We start from the raw sequence: 21,942 nt of genomic DNA on the forward strand, positions 1-21,942 counted from the left end.
GAAGTGTCTGCGGAAAGCGCTGGCCCCTGGCCTCTTAAGTGAGATGGGCGCACAACCCTAGAGTCTGTCAAGACTGGCCCGTACGGGCAGGGGTACCTTTACCTTTACCTTATGTAAGTTTTACTCAGCCATGTTCATTAATTTCAGTGAGTCTATTCTAAGTTAGGTCCATTAATTTCAATCGGCCTACTTGAGTAAAAATTTTTTGAATACCACCTGTATTATTTTAGAAGCTGCTGGTTAACTACTTCTTTTTCATTATCACCTTGATACAAAAAAAAAAAAAAACAACAACACTATTTAGCTGTTGAAGCCATTCATGGCTTTTAAAAAGAAGAGTAAATGAGCATTAGTTAGGTTTTTTAAAGGCTTTTATTATGCAAATACAATCTAAAAAAAAATGGGCATAGATTTTAATATCAATTTAAATGTGGACTTAGGTCACGGTATCATTTTCCTTCTTTGAAACTCAACAGGAGACAGTTCTTTCTTTCAAAGCTTCTGTTGTGGTATGCTGCCTGTATCTATCATGTTCTTGTTCCTTGGCAGAATATTACAATAAAACAAAAATAAAATCCAAAGCAGACATCCTTCTGGACAAAGCTCAATGCATATGGTTATACTGAGCTCTGTGCCTCTAAACTGTACGACGTCCATATGCCTCACTTAATGCAGGTAATATAGGCAGCTCTACGCACAACGTTTTGCTTTAAAGGCTAATCATGTCTTTCTTAAGCACTATTTAAACACTTGCTGGGTGGTGACTACTATTTCAAAAAGCTATGCATATATGCCTTAATTGGTTGGAAATTAACACACCTCCAACTAGGAAATTCTGGAATGAATTGGTTTTTCACTCCTAACAGTTCAAGTGTTGTCATTATTGCTGAAGAGTAAACCTGGTTTGTCTTGAAAGTGGCTGAATTTTGCATGCCACAGTTCATGATCAGTGCAGAAGCAACAGAACACACTGCTGCAGTTGGCTCAGTGGATTAAAAATGATCTGCCCCAAACCCAATTCCTGCAGAATATATGTAAAAGACGTGTCCTTCCCTGACCCTATTCACAACTTATCTACAAGACAGCGTTGGCAGCAGGAACTGCAGTTCGTCATTATTTACATTCCTTCCTCTTCCATTTGTTTCTTTGTTTGCACTTCAGCGCGGCCAGTTTTCTAGGGGGTCTCTTCGCCTTCTTTTCAGCAAAATTCTCCCCAATGTGATCCGAGCAGAACAACTGTCCAGTTAAGTTAGAATCAAGCACTGTCTCGTCTTGATGGTTCTTGCAAAAAGAGTTTGGGCAGAAGTGGCAGAAGGAGACAGAAGGCTTGCCACAAACATCACAGTGGTGCCAAGGGCACTCCCATTTTCCTGCCAGCAGAAAAGGGTACAGAGTCAGTTCAGAAATGGCTGCATTAAGGGAACATTCTTGTTTCAAATAATCTCAGCAGTGCCTATTACAGTGGTACCTCGGGTTACAAACTTTATTCGTTCCGGAGGTCCGTTCTTAACCTGATGTGCGCTTTTGCTAATGGGGCCTCCCGCTGGCATGTGATTTCCATTCTCATCCTGGGGCAAAGTTCTCAACCCAAGGTACTACTTCCGGGTTAGCAGAGTTTGCAACCCAAAGTATGTGTAACCCGAGGTACCACTGCAGATTTAAAAGTTGTGGAACCAGGTTCTGAGTTTGTAAGGCAGTCGCTAAAGAACCCTCCCCCCTCTCATTCATATACGTGTGTTTCACCAAAGCATGGGCAGATAATATCTACTCAGACTTCCTAAAAGGCAATGGCAAAAGATGGTTGGGCTATGAGTTCTAGGAATTCACTTGATCCTGGACACACCATTTCAGTGCCATGGTGGAACACACCCTTGGGGGGGGGGCTAGGTATGCCAGGGGCCACAGCTCCATTTTCTCCCTCTTTCTGCCACCCCTTTTCTGTTTTTAATCTCCCTTACCACCCACATGAAAGACACAGGTGGCGCTGTGGGTTAAACCACAGAGCCTGGGACTTGCTGATCACAAGGTTGGTGGTTCAAATCCCCACAATGGGGTGAGCTCCCGTTGCTCGGTCCCTGCTCCTGCCAACCTAGCAGTTCGAAAGCGCATCAAAGCGCAAGTAGATAAATAGGTACCGCTCCGGCGGGAAGGTAAACGGCGTTTCCGTGCACTGCTCTGGTTCACCAGAAGCGGCTTAGTCATGACTAAGTGGTCCACGACTGGACCTAATGGTCAGGGGTCCCTTTACCTTATGCAAGCCATGTATGAGCAGGGCATGAGCCCTGGACTCCCCTGCTCCACCCCCCCAATCTTCCTGGGAGAAGGACTTCAGCACTACCCTTTCCCCCTTGAAGTCAGCTTGTCAGAGATCATGGCTGGCTCACAAACTCTGGCCAGCTTCCATACAAGCAACTCCAAACGACGTGTTATGAAGGTGTTTTGTTCAAACCAACCAGAGTTTGCGATAAAGTCCAGACTAGGGTGGGTAGTGGTTGAAGAAGCCAGTTTTTTCAAAAAGTGAAAGTAAAGGCTGCTTAAGCTTTCCCCTTGTCCTTTTGAAAAGGAAGACAAGGGGGAGCAGACCATAAAGTCATGCCTTCCCTTTTACTCACCAAAAGGGCGTTTCACCAAATCAAGGCACGAGAGATGATAAGCCTTGGTACAAGATTTTCGGTCGCATAATACAAGCTGGCCTCCATCACCGCAACGGAAGCAGTAATCCTCCGATTTTTTCCTTGCTTCGTTCTTCGTTTTGCGTCTCCTTGCTCTTCTTTTGGTTTTCTTTCCTTTCTCCTCCGAAGCATTAGAGGATGAATTCTTTTAAAAGAAGAAGCAGCAAACATTGCATTGTAGAGTTACAACTTCCCAAGAGAAATTGCAGAAATCAATACTCGCAAGCCTTGAACACCTGCCTGCAAAGATCTGGAGCAAAAAGGAAACCCCAGAAGGAGTAGGTTGCTGGACTCAAACCACAGCCGCTAAACACTGGGCTGCTGTAACAGTTCAGCTGCTTTTCTCAAATATTTTATATTTCTGAGCAGCGTTTGACAAACTAGATGAGGAAGAAGTGACTTGGCTGGCAGAAGTTTATAAAATAATGCATGGAGGAAGTGGCCACAGTGAAGTTTTTCTCTTGTAACACTTGAACTCATGGACCTCTGGCAAAGCTAAATATTGGAAGACTGGAATGTGCTCTCGTGGGAGCCAGTGATGGCCACCAACTTGGAGGGCTTCAAAAGAGGATTAGACAAATTCATGGAGGCTACCAGCAGCTACCAGCCATGATGCTTCTGTTCCAGATCCACGTTGGCGGTAGTATGCTTTTGAATGGCAGCTGTTGGGCATCTCAGGTGGGCAGGGGGCTCCTGCCCAGCTTGCAGGTTTTCCAATAAGCATTTAGGTGGGCTACTGGTCCAGTACAGGAGGCTCATATTATTTTCTTGAACTGGAGGCTAAATACCGATAGGGTCCTGCGAATGAGGTGGGCAAATGTGGCAATGTGATCAGCGCAGAGCATTCTGAATTTTGCGGAAAATGTGGCAGCTTAGCTTTGGCCGTGAATAGGCTGGAATGAATTTACAAGACCAGACCTTCAAGGTAACTGCTAAATCTGATGGCATATCAAGTGCTCAGCCAAGGATGGGGGCTCTCAGGCAGGCCACTCTGTGCTGAGCTTCATGCTCTCTGCAGCCCAGTCCCCCCTGAGCCCTGCTCTGTGACCTCCTTAAGTGTCTTTGCCCAGACAGACTACGTTCTTGAACTGTGGTAATACATTTTGCTTGCCTGCTCCTTTTTAATAATAATAATTTATTATTTATACCCCGCCCATCTGGCTGGGTCTCCCCAGCTTCCAACAAAGTATTAAAATACAGTGGTCTGTTAAACATTAAAAACTTCCCTAAACAGGGCTGCCTTCAGATGTCTTCTAAAAGTCTGGTGGTAGTTCTTCTCTTTGACATGTGGTGGGAGGGCGTTCCACAGGGCGGGTGCCACTACCGAGAAGGCCCTGTGCCTGGTTCCCTGTAACTTGGCTTCTTGCAGTGAGGGAACTGCCAGAAGGCCCTCGGCACTGGACCTCTGTGTCTGGGCAGAACGACGGGGGTGGAGACACTCCTTTTGCCCTGCCCACCACTGGCATGTGACAGGGTGTCCATGAGGGGGGCTGAAGATTTCCCACCTTCTCTAAGCAGCTTGGACTTATGCTGGTTTCCATACTAGCCCTCCCAAGGACTGGTAGGGATCAGCCAGCCCAAATTAGCATCTAAGCACCACCAGGTAAGGTCACAGAAAGCAGAAACGGACTACCAGGGAAAAGACAGAAAAAGCACCCGGTGAACAACTGCCACCTATCATAAGCTCACTCATGGAAGGAAAGCAGAGTGGATAAAAATCAATGATTTTTTCTTTAAATGGAGTTAAATCGGGTTTTTAAAATGCTTTTGGAGGAAAAGTATTTCTAAAGATAAGTTTTCTATTTAAGTTACATTATAGTCCAGAGGCTATTCATCAGGAAATAAGGATTTGTTTTAAGTTTTGCATGTGTGCTAAAACCCAGTCTTACGTTTTTTGTTTAAAAAAAAAAACCCACAAAAAAAGTTTAACCGCATCAGTTAACAAACATGGATACATATGCTACAACATTAATGCTTTAGTTAAATAAATTGTTTAAATTGCTATGAAGGAAATGATTATTTTTCTCCTTCCAATAAAGTACCGCAAAAAGTTGTCCAAATATAAACAGTTAACTTAAACCTCACAATAGTTTCATAATTATCTGTCTATGTATTTCTAATAGTATAACCAAATCAGCAAATTTTGATATAACTGTAAAAACTACTCTGAAAATTTATTCTTCCAAAAATGAAACCTTCCTCTGGTTGTAAATATTAAGATTATTCCAGCAAGAATGAGTCTTTCTGTAAAAAAATTAAAAATTTTAACCAAGTCTTATTAACTAGTGATTTAAATCAAATCCTCCCTGAGAGAGAGGCATGCAGGCTGCAGCTTCCAGGAGAAGCATTTGGGCGGAGTCCCTTCGACGGTGTATGGCTATGTTTGCCCAAACTATCTGCTGTCTAGTACGTACCGATCATGTCGACTGCTCTAAATGTCGCCTGTATGTAATGTCACCAGATGTAAATTCTGTCTGAAAAGGTCCAAGACTTGCCAATTCCAGATGCTTTGATTGACACATTATATAATTGGACCTCCCTGACCCACAGTAAACCGTCCTAATTTGGTGGCGTATCTTCGATTCCCCATTTTCGTGGGTGGGACTTCTTGCTGTTTCACACCAAGTGTAAACCTTTAGCAGACAGAACAGCCTGTCTTGGGTTTCTCGTTGCCTTTAGAGAGGTTGAATCTTTGTTGCGACAAATAAAACGATAAAAGGCTTAACAGCCTGCTTTGCTTTGGGTTTTGCCTGGTTGGTCTCTCTTTTATTTTCATTGACCGAGGAACCTAGCTTCTTAAGAAGAACTCGGGTAGGGAGTGTTGGCCGTAACTGAGCACCAATTTCCACATATCATATATGTCACCCTAAGAACTTGGGTTGGGTGAAATAGAAACTAAGTGAAAACATGAATGCATTGTATTCTTTATTCACTCTGCATGTTGTAAACTGCCCTGTGATCTGCGTATGAAGGGCAGCATATATACCGTATTTTTTGCTCTATAAGACTCACTTTTTCCCTCCTAAAAAGTAAGGGGAAATGTGTGTGCATCTTATGGAGCGAATGCAGGCTGCGCAGCTATCCCAGAAGCCAGAACAGCAAAAGGGATTGCTGGTTTCACTGCGCAGCAATCCCTCTTGCTGTTCTGGCTTCTGAGATTCAGAATCCGCGCCCCCCCCCCCCCCGTTTTCCTCCTCCAAAAACTAGGTGCGTCTTATGGTCTGGTGCGTCTTATAGAGCGAAAAATACGGTATTTAACAACAACAACAACAAATAATACATACCTTTGGTCTGTCTCCAAGAAAGCCACTACAGTTTGGAGCACCGCATTTACACACTGTTTTTTCATTGCCCAGACAGTCAAGATTGTAATTAAAAGTCAATTCTGTCCCTGAGTAAGAAAAAAGAAAATAGATTTTTCACTGCAACTTCACACCTTTTCCACTGGAAACCCCCCTCCCATGGCAATATAGAAGCCACTACAGTATAAGAGACGGAAAGGGGAACTAAAGATAAACAAAAGCAAGAACAACCATGCGATGGTTATTAGGATTTTAACATTGTATTTCAACCTATTCTTTCTTCTCTTGCCTGTTTCTCCTGTTTGTGACCCAGTGCCATATCGTATTGATGTTTACATTTTCAAGTTTCACATCCTTACATTTTAGGAAAGTTGTGAACATACAGCTAAAAAGACCTTAGTTTTTTATCTTGGTTTCTGGGAAACAGTGACTGATTTTATAGGAAATATTATTTTGTATACTGTAAAAGTTCTATTCAGAGAGAGAGAGAGGTGTGAGATCAAAAGGCATGCAAGTGATTTACGTCGGTTCCAAAGCAAAGCTTGATCTGCTGTGGGAAACAGGATCCCCTGTGCACTTCTGGTGACCGAGGCAGGTCCACCACACATGCGGAACTGGTCCCGGCACTGGAGTAAATTAAGAAGCCTGTGAACACTACAGAGGACACTTTTTACACAAGGCTCTGAGCTGCGGAAAACGATTCTGCCGTCCTATCGTTCGTATGTACCTGCTGGGATACTACACACAGCAAACAGTCCTACACGAGTGTCGCCGTGTACTGTCCATTTCAGAGTCTCACAATTTGGTTGGCAGCTGTGGTTCATAAACCGGGAATAATTTCCTTTGGGTCCGGCGTCAATTATGCGGTCCTAAAAGTCGGGAATAGAACCAGATGGGATTTGGTTTAACGGCAAAGCAAGTGTTGCTCTGGCAGAGCTAATCATACATGTCGAGTTGAACTTGTAACTCTTCACGCCAACACAGTTCTAAAATAGGCAGGCAAACTCCCAACGTATCCCTAGTTGTAACTGTACTACATTTACCGAATCTTCCCAGATTATAGAAAGAGACAGGAACAGCACCACTGGAAGCATCTTTCAAAAGAAGTCTTGATTTGTGTATCTTTCACGTAACTAAAATCAGCATAGCTTAACTGAATATTAGATTCTTAAAAGATAAATGTAAGAATGGTATACTAATAGTTTTTGAATCCTGTAAGCTACAACGTTCAAAATTATACAGAGCAGGAGATGAAAATGCAGTCAATCTATTGCTTTGTTTGGGGGGTGGAGGGTCTGAGAATTTGGCAGGAAGAATTATAATGATGGCGTGTGTTAGTTCACATGTATGAAAGGAAACACTAGAATATCGGGGATATTAGGAGATCTACTCTGTAGACATTTAAAGTCTCCTTTGCTAGGTGGCTCAGATCCTGCATTGCTGTAGTCCATGGGTAGGCAAACTAAGGCCCAGGGGCCGGATCTGGCCCAATCACCTTCTCAATACGGCCCACGGACGGTCCAGGAATCAGCGTGTTTTTACATGAGTAGAATGTGTGCTTTTATTTAAAATGCATCTCTGGGTTATTTGTGGGGCATAGGAATTCGTTCATCCCCCCCTCAATATAGTCCGGCCCCACACAAGGTCTGAGGGACAGTGGACCAGCCCCCTTCCTGACCCCTGGTGTAGCTTAAGAGGCAGGCACCCCTACAAAACAGCTTGACACCCTCTGGTAAGATGCTACGTCAGCGGTCTCTGGACAAGGGAGCCTGAAGCAACTGGCTGCAATAGATACACTCATATCATTTGGGCTATAAGTCACATACTAGCAGGTTCTGCTCAGGTGAGGACCAAAGAGAAGTATTAGTAGTATTAGTACAGTGGTACCTCGGGTTACAAACACTTCGGGTTACTGACTCCGCTAACCTGGAAGTAGTACCTCAGGTTAAGAACGTGACCTCAGGATGAGAACAGATATTGTGTGGCAGCAGGAGACCCCATTAGCTAAAGTGGTACGTCAGGTTAAGAACGGATCTCCGGAACGAATTAAGTTCGTAACCAAAGGCACCACTGTAGTATACTGCATTACACCCATAGATCTCAGGGCAGTTAACAACATGAGTTCCCCAAACTTCAGAGCATGGGAAAACACCCAAAAGACATGATTTGGCATTGATACTTGGCTTTTTAAAATTGTGTTATAATTTGGAATGCTTTAATGTGGTTTTTATTGGAGTGTTAAAATGGAAATTCAGTATTATTATTTTTAAAACAGCATAAAATTGCAATACCAAAAAAACACAAAATACATAAGAAAAATAAGGAGGGGGGAAAAACACCCCTTGAGAATTGCTTGTGTATAAGAGCAGCACCAATTCCACAACAAACTCCTGTTTTAGAAGCACCCTGAGGCAGCTTTTGACAAATGGCCTTGCTGCCACTGATCACAATGGTTTAGGGTAGTTGTGTTATTTCTTTTATCTAGGTCAACCATGAGATTCAAACCAAGACAGTTTAAAATACTATACCTTATCGATAGTAAGCATATAAAAGTGGGTGATATCGTTTTCCTGAGCAAACTTGATTCTTGCCATGCATTCCTCTTCATCAATTAACTCACCAACGTACTCATTCACAAACTCACCCTGAGGAATAGATAATTTTATTTATTATTTATTAACAGCATGCCATCCAATAATAATATATAATAACGTATCAAAATAAGAATCGTACAAAACCAAAATGTAAAGTACAGCATAAAACTTAACAGAAAAGAACAAAATCATGTATGGTCTTTTTGAAGAAGGGAGATTAATAAATAAATAAATGAGTCTTATCCATACCTTGTCTATTCCATCTCCTCATCTCCCTTTTTATGCCCCATTCTCTTTCCTTGCTCCCATACATTTCATTTCATTGATTTGTAAAATAAAAATGCAAGATACAAACACAATACATAAGAAAAAAACAAGAACAAACCAAACCAATTAACTCCCCTGCCCCAAACACATTAAAAACCAGTCAAAGGCTGGGTTGAAGAGGAATGTTTTCACCTGGCTCCTAAAGGTGTTTAATGGCACCAGATGAACCTCCCTGGGGAGAACATTCCATAAACAGGGAGTTACCACAGAAAAAGCCCATTTTGGGGCCTATGGCCAACCACTGATGCTCTTAGATAATCCTTTCTAGACCTCGTGTCCCCTAGATGTTCTGTAGCACAACTCAGGTCAACCCATGGATGGAGTCCAAGATATCTGAGGGGCACTAGTTTGGGAAGGTGGCCCTAGAGGAAGCAAAATAGAGAGCCCAATGCTACCTGTACTGGGAAGAATTCTTCTTGTTCCAAAGCGAAGCATCACAAGATGCTCCCATGAATGGACCCAACTCATTTAACACATACCTTTTTAATGTCTCTCTTTGCCACCAAGCCCCATCCTTTGCCATCAGTCTTGATGATCTTCGTTTCAGGATACTGGCGCTTGGTAAAACACTGGTTTTGGCAGCGCTCTCCGGCCGGACAAACTTGGGGGTGGCATTCATACATTAGCATCCGATTTAGACACTCTGAATCTAAACCACAGGGGTTCTCATCAGAGGGTTTGCAATTGCATTTGGGAATCTCAGAAATGTCAGCAGTGTAAATCTGAACTTTTCCAAAAGGCTTATTTACCTGAATAACATATTAAAAAACAACAACAATGAGGCAGTTATTGGCTATTATTTCTCAAAAAGGCAATCTATATTCCAACTCATTTAATCTCTAAAATTAACCCCCACCCCCCGCAACTAATCTTAGAAGCAGCAGTCTATTCCATTTCAGGCAATCGTCAATCAACATGGCGCTCTGAAATATGACTTTGCCTGATTTTTGGTGTGACAGGACTAAAGTGTTTAAATTTCAAATATGGCATGAATGTTCCTCAGGTGGGAGAAGAACTTTTCATTTGTGTTGGGGTGCTGGCTACCAGTTCAAATTAACCTGTAGGTCTGAAATGTGACTTTGCCCGATTCAAACGGTGCCAGTCTGGATGCCTCTGAAGATTATCATAGCCCCCTTTTGGCATAATGAACCCAACCTGCACCAATTTGGCCAGCTCTGAAGATACCGTCTCTCAGTTTGGCTTGATAGTTCCAACACACACCAATTCAGATGCCACTGAAAATATTGTCCCCTGGCTCAGCACAAGGATCCTAGAGGGAGAACCAGCAGTCTTTATGTTTGGTGCCATTTTGAATCAAGATGGCCGACTGAAACATGACTTTGGCGTGGCTTCGCTTTAAGTGTCCAAACTGTGCTGATTTATATGCCGCTGAAGATATTTCCACCCAGTTTGACGTGACTTTGTCCAATTTGGTGTGACAGTTACAACCAGAACCAGCGTGGATGCTTTTGAAGTTAATGTCACCCAACTCAGGACAATGGTTCCTTTGGGACAGGCAGCAATCTTTGCCTACATTTAGATGCCAGATAGCATGTTGAATCAAGATGGACCAAATAAACCATAATTAAGAATTAGCATCCCTCTGACACAAACTGATTCAGGTCAAGGTGAGGCCCTGCCCCAGGTGAGGGACAGATTAGAGCCCTCGGTTGGGTGTGTGAACAACCCTAAAACTCACAGATTAACTAATCATATAAAAATCACATCTATTCTCCCCCCCCCCCCCAGGCAGTGCGGTAATATTTTTTTTATTTCACTATCCTAGACATATCTACTACTGACAACATCACTTTATTTATTCTTTTCCTTTTTAAATAGCAGGATAGAAACCATTCCTCAAGAACAATATTGTTTTGGGTAAGGATTTGGTTTGTTCCACCTCCGTTCAAATGTGGATTTTAACTACCAACAGGTTTATATATTCTTCTCTAATATTCCAATGAGATTAAAACCCTCAATTTATCTATGAACTTGTTGTCTTCCCAAACTAGACAGATAAGGGAACCGAAGAACTGCCTTTTATTTCTTCAGCCTTATGACTGATGCAAGGCTCTTCAAAGTGCCACACTCAGGTCAACTGTGAACAACAAGGGCTTGAAAAACGTTGCCCAGGGGAACATCCATTAGTCCCAGTTCAAAAGGTCTTGGGACACAGCAATGGGCTGCATGTTAGGATCCTGTCCTAAAGAACAGGTGAACTAAGCTTCCAGGGTGGATCAAATGAACAGCACCTGCCCTCAAGCACCTTACCTTGATGTGTTTGTAAGGGGGAGGTTTGCGCTCATTTTCCTGCGTTTCTTTGGCTTCCCGTTGGAACTTTATCTCTCGGAAGCGGGCTTCAGCTTCTTGCAAAGCTTTAAAAATAAACTATTTGCATGAATTGTAGGAACAAATATTTTATCCACATGAACATACCCTACCCTCTAACGTATAATGCGCAGGCAGATTATGAACATGCCCACTCACAGGATTTGAGGGAAGTGCTTGGATATTTGTACCTCAATTGTTTGATCCAGCAGCACTTCATATTATCTTTGGGGTTGACATCAATGTCACATCAAGGTTTCAAATTAAAGAAACTCCACTATGAGGACTTTTAGGAAGTGGAAAATCAATGCCCAAGACTCTTTTATGTAATATATTTATGTATTTGCCCACACCTTCTAGAGTTCCTACAGCAGTTAACAACGCAGCCTAAAAACATACAACGTAATAGTAAAATCTAATACTTGAAATGAGTAAACAGAACATACAAATGAACCACAGTGAGAGACTTCTCCATACAGTGACCGTAAACACATCAAGATATTAGTCTGGCAGTAGGGACCTGCACCTTCAGACAATTTCTGGCATCCTTAGTGTTTACAGTGCTTTCAATTATTCAAATTACATTACATGCATTATCTCAGTAACCCTTACAAGCTTGTAAAGCAGGTGAGTAATCACTATATTACAGATACGGAGGCTTGAAAATAGAGTGGCTGGACTAAGGTCACCTAGCCACTGTGTGACACTAAAGACCCAGAGGTTTCTGGGGAATATGGCGTTTTCAGAAGAAGAAGAAGAGTTTGGATTTGATATCCCGCCTTTCACTCCCTTTAAGGAGTCTCAAAGCGGCTCACATTCTCCTTTCCCTTCCTCCCCCACAACAAACACTCTGTGAGGTGAGTGGGGCTGAGAGACTTCAGAGAAGTGTGACTGGCCCAAGGTCACCCAGCAGCTGCAGGTGGAGGAGCGGAGACACAAACCCGGTTCCCCAGATTACGAGACTACAGCTCTTAACCACTACACTGGCTCTCTCAAAGCATCTTCCGATCATCTCTGCTCATTCTTGTTTCTTTGCTGCTGGATCTGGCTGAAGGCCACAGTTGCAGTTAAGTTCTTTTTTTTTTTTTAAAGATAACCCCTGTTAATACCATTTCTAAAATAAATATACCCATTTCCTTGGATGAAAAGCAAGTTAACAAGCTTCTTCAAATGCAATGCAAGCAGAAACAAAGTGAGTTGAAAGCTGACCAATGCAGCCTCAATCCATTTATAGCATTGCAGTTCGTGGCTGAAGTGCAGTGGTGTTTTATTTTAAAAATGGTACTATCGCATTGTATTACAGTACTCTGCAGGAGTGCCGGCTTGGCTCTGCAATCACGGTGCAAGACCCTGGCACAGAAATTTGTGGGTACCTGGCCCTTTCATGGGGAATTTTGTGGGTGCTTGGGCACCCAGGTCCCCAGAACCTATGGTACAGTAGAACCTCGGTTCCCGAACACCTCTGTTGTCATACGTTTCAGTTCTCGAATGCCGAAAAGCCAGGAAGTAAATGCCTCCGTTTTTGAACATTTTTCAGAGCCCAAACATATGACACGGCTTCCGCTGAGTGCAAGAAGCTCTTGCAACCAATGAGAAGCCGCGCCTTGGTTTTCAAACGGGCTTCCGGAAGGGATTTCGTTCGAGAACCAAGGTAGGACTGTACTCTGTTTTTAGCTAAACGATTAAATAGCCATACCATTTTTGAAGACTTTTCCAATTCCTTTAATTCCCTGGTACCGACTTCCCCTGTCTCCTTCCATATAGGGAAACACGCGAGCTTGATGCGTCCAGTAATAGTCTTTAGAGCCGAAGAAAAACACAGGAAACTCTCCAATCTCATGTTTCATTTTCTGGATATTTGGAGGAACGTTTTTCGGATGGCAGACTTCTGCAGGCCACCACCTACCCCAAAAGAAGAAGGGAGAATTTGAGAACCTTGTTCTCTCTGAAGAAAACCAATAAAAGGTTATTGAATCTCAGCCCTGTCATGAATAATGGGCTCGTACAGGAATTCCCCCTGCCTTAAGCTGCTCAAGGAAAGGGTGGGATACAAGCGTGCATTAATAAAAATAAAGGCCACTTCAAATAGTCATTCTATTTTTAGAAGTCCAAACCTGTAGTTTCCCAGTTTGACCCAAATAATATCCTGAAAATGGATTTTCTTTCCTGCTTTGCAGTCGTTACAGTACCAGCTTCCATCCGGCATTTCAATGTTTAAACAATCTGGGTGAAACGCTGCAGGGCAAGATTCACAACACAAAAGGCTTCCCCCTGCAGGAAAAGAAACCCACATTTAAATAGCAATGTACTTGCTGAATGGTCGGCAGCACAAGTCACCTAACGGGAGGAGAAAGGGAGCCTGGGACAACATGCAGTAATCTGCCTGAACACCTGGCCTCCCGGATGTCTCCAAACGGTGAATGTGATCCTTCACAGGTAATGCAACTTTGTTCAGAACAGGTTCCACTTCTAATCCGGGTTGGGTGGGGGTGGAGCACCTTTTCTAGCCTGGGGGGCCACATCTCTTCATGGGGAACCTTCCAAGGGCCACATGGCAGTGGCAGGCAGGCAAGAGCTACCAATAAAACTGGTCAGTCGCAGCAATGGTTCTATTTCTTACAAATGCATTTTTGTCTGTGGAAAGAGGCAGGTTCCACAAACCTTTATGTAATTGTCACCAATACGTGTTTTTAATGTTTGATCGCATTTATTATTATTACTACTACTACTCTGTTGGGAGCCACCCAGAGTGGCTGGGGAAACTCAGCCAGATGGGTGGGGTAATAATAATAATAATAATAATAATAATAATAGTAACAACAACAACAACAATCCTCAAACCTTGTTGCTTGCATTTTTAACCATGCGTTTATTATGGTCAACCAACCAATTACAGGACGCGAATAATTTTTGTACAAATTCACAACCTTGGTGAAAGAAATTACATAAAAATGGTAAGCTAAAACTAATGATTATAAGACACCTGAGAGAGCCTTATATCTCAATGTAGCTTAGATGTGGTTCTAAGACAGTCACCCATACAGGCATAAACCAGGCCATATACCCTGGTGCACATGACAATGGGCAGGTGTTTTCTTAACTGTCCAGTACTGAGGAGGGACTCTATAGAATCTATGGCAAAGACTGAGGACAAAACCACCTTCTAAGAGGATATATTATGCCCTTTCTAACCTCAATAAAACTATAATAAAAGGAGATGTGTCTGCGGGCCTTACTGCAAGTGCTCCACACGCTGATACATTTAGACATAGAATTGTTGAGTTGGAAGGGATCTGAAGTTTCACCTTGTGCAGGCAAGTCCAGCTCCCAAGAGACTGCGATCTACTCTCAGTGTAAAAAAACTGGCAGTGATCTACACATTGTCACTGGAGGGAGGAGGAGTGCGCGTGGGGTGGGTGGATTGCCCAGAGTTGTTGAACCCAGAGTTGCTGAGCTTTTCCGGGGTAGGACCGCCCAGAGTTCTTCAGCTTTTATTTGCTAACTTTTGGTAAACTTTATTTAATCCCACGATCGATAAGGGTCCCGCCATCTACCAGGATGAGCCGGGGATCTACCGGTTGGATGTGCCTGATCTAGGGCGACCAACCCCGTGCAATGCAAGAACATGCAAATTCCTGGGTTCTAAATGCGGTCTCCCCACAAGGACCCTCACAACAACACACATTTTGGAATGGCAAAGAAAGCTGTTTAAATAGAATAAGCAAACTTTAAGGAAAGAAAACTTACTGCAGTAATAGATTTTACCGTATTTTTCGCTCTATAGGACGCACCCAACCATAGAACGCACCTTGCTTTAGAGGGGGAGAACAAGAAAAAAAAAATCCCTCTCTGCTCAGTGCCCCTTCAGCGAAGCGGTAGGAGAAACGGAGCCCCTTCCATTTCTCCCCCCGCTTCGCTGAAGGGGCGCTGCGCAGCTCTCCCTCTCTGCTGAAGAAAGGAGAGTCTTGCTCTCCCGGCTTCAGCAAAAGGAACCTGAAGCCTTCAGAGCGCAGCGCGAGTTCAGTGCTGCACTCTCCAGGCTTCAGCGAAAGCAACGCGAAGCCTCCAGAGCGTGGGGGAGTGCTCCCTCTGCACTTTGAAGGCTTCGCATTGCTATCGCTGAAGCCAAGGAGCCTGCATTCGCTCCATAGGACGCACACACATTTCTCCTTAATTTTTGAAGGGGAAAAAGTGCATCCTATAGAGCGAAAAATATGGTAATAATCTTTTCAAAACAGTGAAATTTAAACGCCCGTTACTTTGATAAGAAAAAAAAATAAAGACACTCCTTTATTTACCTTTCGAGCATACAAAGCACCAGCTTACATTGACATGTGCGTGATGACTCTTCCCTTTAGTGGCAATGAAGTGGCTGGTGCAAACTATGCTGCTGGAAGTGATCACGGAGCACCCTGCAGCAACGCAACCGTCTCCAGCATGGTAAGCCACAGGGCAGCGGACGCAACGCACCATTTTGCCTGGCGGAAACCAAAAATAATAATAATAATACACGTGCATCACCCTTTAAGAAGATTGACGGAAAACGTTGGGGAATCAATGGGAAATTTCATTGCCAATGGCCACGGTTCGCATGGGAAATCTTACGATGCAGGCTCACTGCACTCGGTCAGCACTCAATCTTAATTTGCACTGATCTGCACCGAATGAGTAAAAGCAAGAACCTCCTTTGCCTTCCCTGCTCCCAAGTCTACCCCAACTAGAAGATGAGCAGCCTTTTGGCGAGTAAGGCTGCTCTGACACAGTGATTTCAATGCCCCACCCTAAGACAACCGTATCAGCAAGCAAGCACTAAGGTCTGGGCTTTAGGATACTGTAGCTGAAGTAGGATCTGGGTGCAGAGGTATTCCTCAGTGTCAGCAAACTGATGCAAAACAGAAGTGTGGCAAAACTTTACGTGGTGCGTATCAGGGTGAATGTGGAATGAATGTTATATGTTGTCTAGCGTTTTGTTTGCATCAACTCTCAGTGCTAATCTTGCAAATTTCTCTGTTAACAGAATTAATGCAAAATGTAGGAGACTTGCCCTAAAAATTCAACAAGGAACTGGGCAATTTCTGCTCCAAAAGGTCTTATAGTGCATGAGGCAGTAAAGTAAAACGGGTATCTATATTGAGCATAACTATAAGAAATAAGAGTTTAAAATCCAAGTCTTATTGATTTTAATGAAGGAGTCATTCACATGGTGGAATCAATATGACAACTTCTGCATGTTTGAAAATCTAACACAGCTTCTAACCTTCCACCTCTGTTGAATACTTAATGATTTATGGCCTCCGTTCGGAGACTTATCCTTGCCTCATTCCATGCTGACCATTAAAAGGCAAGGATAGCTTGGTTTTGTACTGCTTTGCAAAGTAGAAACTGAGCTCATCTCAACTATTTACCACTCCCCACTGTGCCCCGACAGAATTTCTGTGACGTTTTAAGACCACACATGCAAACTATCATCAAGTATGTTCAGATGAGAGAAATAACATTCCGCATATGGAAATTATTTTTTAAAAAACAGAAGCATTTTTACTTGGTATTATAGGTCAGGACATTAATAGGCAAGATGTTAAATTGTTTTTATATGCAACAACTGTGGCAAGAGTATTGTTAGCCCAGAAATGGAAACAAGAAGAAATTCTGACGAAAGAAGAATGGCAGACGAAATTAATGGACTATGCAGAATTGGACAAAATGACAGGAAGGATTCGAAACCTGCAGGACCAGAGATTGACAGAAGATTGGAAGAAGTATATGAATTATTTGAAGAGCAACTGTAACCAACAAATTACGCTAGTAGGACTACAAGAAGTTTTGTAAGCAGAAATATACGAAGTGTTACAAAGTAGAAAAAGATAGAGATATTGGTTATGAGTTTGAAATGTAATAGGGAAGATAAGAAATGCAGACTGAGAGATTAGATTGGAAAATTTTCAGACAGGATTGATGGAAGTCAAAAATTTGAATAAGATGTAAAAGTATATTTAATTACTGTTGAAAATGATATGTTAAAAAAAATTAATAAAATTATATATATATAAAAGAAAATTGTTTTCGCTCTTCCTTCAGCCTTTTTACAACCATCTTCTCCCCCATTTTATGCCCATCATCCTCACAGTGTCCTGTCTATCAATAAACTGTTCACAGCAATCAGTTATGGGACAAGAAAGTCCCATCAGGACACCAGCCCCAACCTGTGTGACGAGACCATGTAAATAATGCTCTTTAAATAATATCTAAATATAATGGTTCAGTTCTGACAATCCTCCCAAACCATGGGGTGCTAATACAATGAGCAGTGACGAGCATCAGGCGCCTCTGGGTTCCCCTCTGTGTGTAGGGGAAGATTGGACACTCAGCTTCTGTTTTATAGCAAAGAACTCATTCCGATGATATTCATTCGACAAAACAGGACTTATCCACATCCTGGCTTCATTCTTAATGGCCATGTGGAAATTCCCAATACAGTAGAACCCCTACTTACGACCGCCTCTACTTGGGCCAATCCAAGTTGCGACCATGGCAAACCTGGAAGTAAATACCGTGTTTTTCGCTCTATAAGATGCACCAGACCATAAGACGCACCTAGTTTTTGGAGGAGGAAAACAAGAAAAAAAATATTCTGAATCTCAGAAGCCAGAACAACAAGAGGGATTGCTGCGCAGCGAAAGCAGCAATCCCTCTTGCTGTTCTGGCTTCTGGAATAGCTGCACAGCCTGCATTCGCTCCATAAGATGCACACACATTTCCCCTTACTTTTTAGGAGGGAAAAAGTGAGTCTTATAGAGCAAAATATATGGTACTTCTGCTATTTGCGCACGCACAGAAGCAGCTGCCACCAAATGCGTCTGCGCACAGTGGCACTTCTACCAGCAACCCAGATCGACTTATGGACGGCCCTCTGGAACTGATTACGGCCGTAAGTAGAGGTTCCACTGTATATGGAATTTTATCCTAGTACTAGTTATTTCTGAGAGCTTCTGCTGCTGGCATGGAAGCTCTTCATGCTTTTTGCTGAGTGTTCACATGACAAATGGCAGTAGCATCTAGGCTGTGGATAACAATGTGTGTGAATCACCTCTGCGACAGTACTTTAAATACATAAGGTGGGGGAAGTAACAGAAAATAAATACCTTTGGATACTTTGGGATTTGAAGGGTTAGCAACGTGACAGTTCGCACAACTGTGGAGAGGGCATCGGAAACCCCTGTTCTCAAACACCGTGAGGCGAAACTTTTTCACACAAGCTTCGTGGTAGAATTTTCCGCAGTGGGATACAATACAGCGTTTCACTACTGATTTTTTCTCTTTACAGACAAAACATGTGTGAACACCTAATAAAAAGAATTAAAAACAAGTTGAATGTTTTTAAACTCTAAAGACTAATACAAAAACACCTTACTTCTACTGGTTATTAATTAAAACACCAGAAACTGAAGTTTCTAAATTAAAAATCCGCCACCACACTTAATAAACATTATGACTGATTAGTCTTCACATCTACTTCTTCACTAATGCATCTCCTATGAATATTTAAGACCAAGATCCTAAATGAATGTATCAGTGAAGCCAGAGTTTCCACCTTTCTCAGCCACATTTTTTTAGCAGATGCACTATTTATACATCAGTAAGTTATCTGGTGGGACGCGGGTGGCGATGTGGGTTAAACCAGAGCCTAGGGCTTGCCGATCAGAAGGTTGGCGGTTCAAATCCTCGTGATGGGGTGAGCTCCTGTTGCTCGTTCCCTGCTCCCGCCAACCTAGCAGTTCGAAAGCACGTCAAAGTGCAAGTAGATAAATAGGTACCGCTCCAGCGGGAAGGTAAACGGCGTTTCCGTGCGCTGCTCTGGTTCGCCAGAAGCGGCTTAGTCATGCTGGCCACATGACCCGGAAGCTGTACGCCAGCTCCCTCGGCCAATAAAGCGAGATGAGCGCTGCAACCCCAGAATAGTCAGCGACTGGACCTAATGGTCAGGGGTCCCTTAGGCAAACTAAGGCCCGGGGGCCGGATCCCGTCCATTCGCCTTCTCAATCCCTTTCTTTCCCAAGGGATGCGGGTGGCGCTGTGGGATAAACCACAGAGCCTAGGACTTGTCGAATCCCCACGACGGGGTGAGCTCTCGTTGCTCGTTCCCTGCTCCCGCCAACCTAGCAGTTCGAAAGCACGTCAAAGTGCAAGTAGATAAATAGGTACCGCTCCAGCGGGAAGGTAAACGGCGTTTCCGTGCACTGCTCTGCTTCGCCAGAAGCGGCTTAGTCATGCTGGCCACATGACCCGGAAGCTGCACGCCAGCTCCCTCGGCCAATAAAGTGAGATGAGCGCCACAACCCTAGAGTTGGTCATGATTGGACCTAATGGTCAGGGGTCCCTTTACCTTTACGTTACCTAGTATCTTAGGTTTTCTTACATTTCATTGCCTTGCCATGATGTGCAAGCAGGGCTCAATTTCTTACAGATAAAAACATTCCCAATATTATATAGAACATGAAGTACATGCACTTTCTGACACCCCCCAAAAGGCAAATGTATCCAATCCCTATGAGAGCCATTATGAGAGAAGACTGGGTGGGCCGTAACCCTGATCAGGGCAAACATCTACCTTAAATTATAGCTTTCCAAAAGTACATTCAGATTCTAGAACATCTAAAATGTCTCAGGGGATTTAGGCAGGTTTTATATCCCAAACTGAAAATGTGTTTAGCACCGTAATAAAGAAAGGAACACAACACCTGTAAAGAATGAGAGAGATGTGATATTCTAATAATGTAAAAAGAGGCCTGCTGGATTGACATGAAAAGCTGGTCTAGTCCAATGTCCTGTTCTCAGTGGCCAACCAGAGGCCAAAGGGAAGTCCGCAAGCAGGGGATGACTGCAACAGTGCACTTTCCACTTGTGATTCCCAGCAACAACAGAGAGAGACACACTGCCTCTGTATACAGTGGTACCTTGGTTCTCAAACGCCTTGTTACTTGAACAACTTGGAACCCAAACTCTGCAAACCCAGAAGTGTTCCGGCTTGCAAACTCTTTTCGGAAGCCGAACATGCTCCGTTTTGAGTGTTACGCTTCCGTTTTGAGTGTTACACTGAGGTCTGCCCGTTTTTGCTATTTATTTTGCATTTTTATTTTTGCGTCTCTGTCTCTCTCTCTCTCTCTCTCTCTCTCTCTCTCTCTGTGTGTGTGTGTGTGTGAGAGAGAGAGAGAGAGAGAGAGAGAGAGAGACTGACTGTGTGGAACCCAATCCAACTACAGATTGATTGATTGTGTGACTGCAGTACATTGTTTATTGCTTTCATTTTATGGACCAATGGTCTTGTTAAGATAGTAAAATTCATGTGAAATTGCTGTTTTAGGGGTTGCTTTTCAAAGTCTGGAACGGATGAATCCATTTTGCATTAATTTCTATGGGAAAATGTGCCTTGTTTTTGGAACGCTTTGGTCTTGGAACGGACTTCTGGAATGGATTAAGTTTGAGAACCAAGGGACCACTGTACATTTCCACAGGCAGGTTCACACAATCCATCACAGAAGCACCACAAGCAGAAAAAAGTAACACCGCAAGGAATGTTTACTGAGCAACTTCTTCCTGATTACCCATGCAATTCAACCAAGTCCTAAACTTGCAAGAGAAGGGAAAGCTCCTTCAGATTATTAGCTGAAAAAACCAGAGGAAAGCCTTCCCAATCCCAAATAAGAAAGATTTTTTGCAGGAGGGGAAAAAAACAACTTAGAGTGAACTTGATAACGGAAATCTTATCCTCCAGGTAAGCATGGCATTAAAAGATAACAATTTCTTCAAACGAAATATGCAAATATTGCTGGCATGCATGAGCGAAGACTTGCCTGAAGAGCATTCGCTGCAAATAAAGTGTTCCGAGGTCTTTCCAGAGAACCCGGTGCATCTTGCATGAAAAGCACCAAAACACCGTCCTTCACAGAGCAGCAAGTCTCCAGGCTTTTCACAGAGCTATGGGGAAAAAAGTTAAGGAGTTGAAAAAGGGTAAAGGTAAAGGTAAAGGTACCCCTGCCCGTACGGGCCAGTCTTGACAGACTCTGGGGTTGTGCGCCCATCTCACTCAAGAGGCCAGGGGCCAGCGCTGTCCGGAGACACTTCCGGGTCACGTGGCCAGCGTGACATCGCTGCTCTGGCGAGCCAGAGCCACACACGGAAACGCCGTTTACCTTCCCGCTGGTAAGCGGTCCCTATTTATCTACTTGCACCCGGAGGTGCTTTCGAACTGCTAGGTTGGCAGGCGCTGGGACCGAGCAGCGGGAGCGCACCCCGCCGCGGGGATTCGAACCGCCGACCTTTCGATCGGCAAGTCCTAGGCGCTGAGGCTTTAACCCACAGCGCCACCTGCATACAGGATACAGGGTACAGGATACTAATGAACTGCGTACAGGGTACAGGATACTAATGAACTGTTTCTGTCCTTCTCAGCAACCTTTCTCAGTTTTATGACATATTCAAAAGCACATTTCTATTCCACAATTTCAATCCTGTATGCATGAGCAAAGGAACAGGAAAACACTGTTCTTTCCACTCATTAACAACCTTTTTGATCCTTCAGTGAGAGCAATTAGAATCTTGCCCAATTCTATTTATGCCTACAGCGCAGTGCATGTTACTGAGATCACTTCAGAGTACAGTCGTACCTCGGAAGTCAAATGGAATCCATTTCGGAAGTCCATTTGGCTTCCAAAACGTTCA

At 43.4% G+C, this 21,942-nt stretch overlaps 1 protein-coding gene across 4 annotated transcripts in view; it reads right to left on the bottom strand.

Annotated features, from left to right (window-relative positions):
- Positions 1–356: 356 nt before the first annotated feature.
- Positions 357–21,942, bottom strand: part of NSD2 (nuclear receptor binding SET domain protein 2) — an 80,111-nt gene continuing 58,525 nt past the window's right edge. For 3 of the 4 annotated variants that reach the window (XM_083738242.1, XM_083738243.1, XM_083738244.1), the window contains 12 exons: positions 21,075–21,198; positions 18,366–18,566; positions 15,522–15,701; positions 13,338–13,494; positions 12,920–13,125; positions 11,167–11,270; positions 9,375–9,644; positions 8,503–8,619; positions 6,702–6,843; positions 5,957–6,063; positions 2,613–2,817; positions 357–1,370 (listed from right to left, as the gene is read on the bottom strand). In XM_083738242.1, the coding sequence (XP_083594368.1) occupies positions 1,114–1,370; positions 2,613–2,817; positions 5,957–6,063; positions 6,702–6,843; positions 8,503–8,619; positions 9,375–9,644; positions 11,167–11,270; positions 12,920–13,125; positions 13,338–13,494; positions 15,522–15,701; positions 18,366–18,566; positions 21,075–21,198 (2,070 nt within the window). In that variant the 3' untranslated portion in view covers positions 357–1,113. Of the gene's footprint in view, positions 1,371–2,612; positions 2,818–5,956; positions 6,064–6,497; positions 6,844–8,502; positions 8,620–9,374; positions 9,645–11,166; positions 11,271–12,919; positions 13,126–13,337; positions 13,495–15,521; positions 15,702–18,365; positions 18,567–21,074; positions 21,199–21,942 lie in introns of those variants that run through there. The other variant, XR_014564033.1, reaches the window with a different exon arrangement.

The sequence above is a fragment of the Podarcis gaigeae genome, assembly GCF_964106915.1.
Source record: "Podarcis gaigeae genome assembly, chromosome: 5".
Classification (NCBI taxonomy): domain Eukaryota; kingdom Metazoa; phylum Chordata; class Lepidosauria; order Squamata; family Lacertidae; genus Podarcis; species Podarcis gaigeae.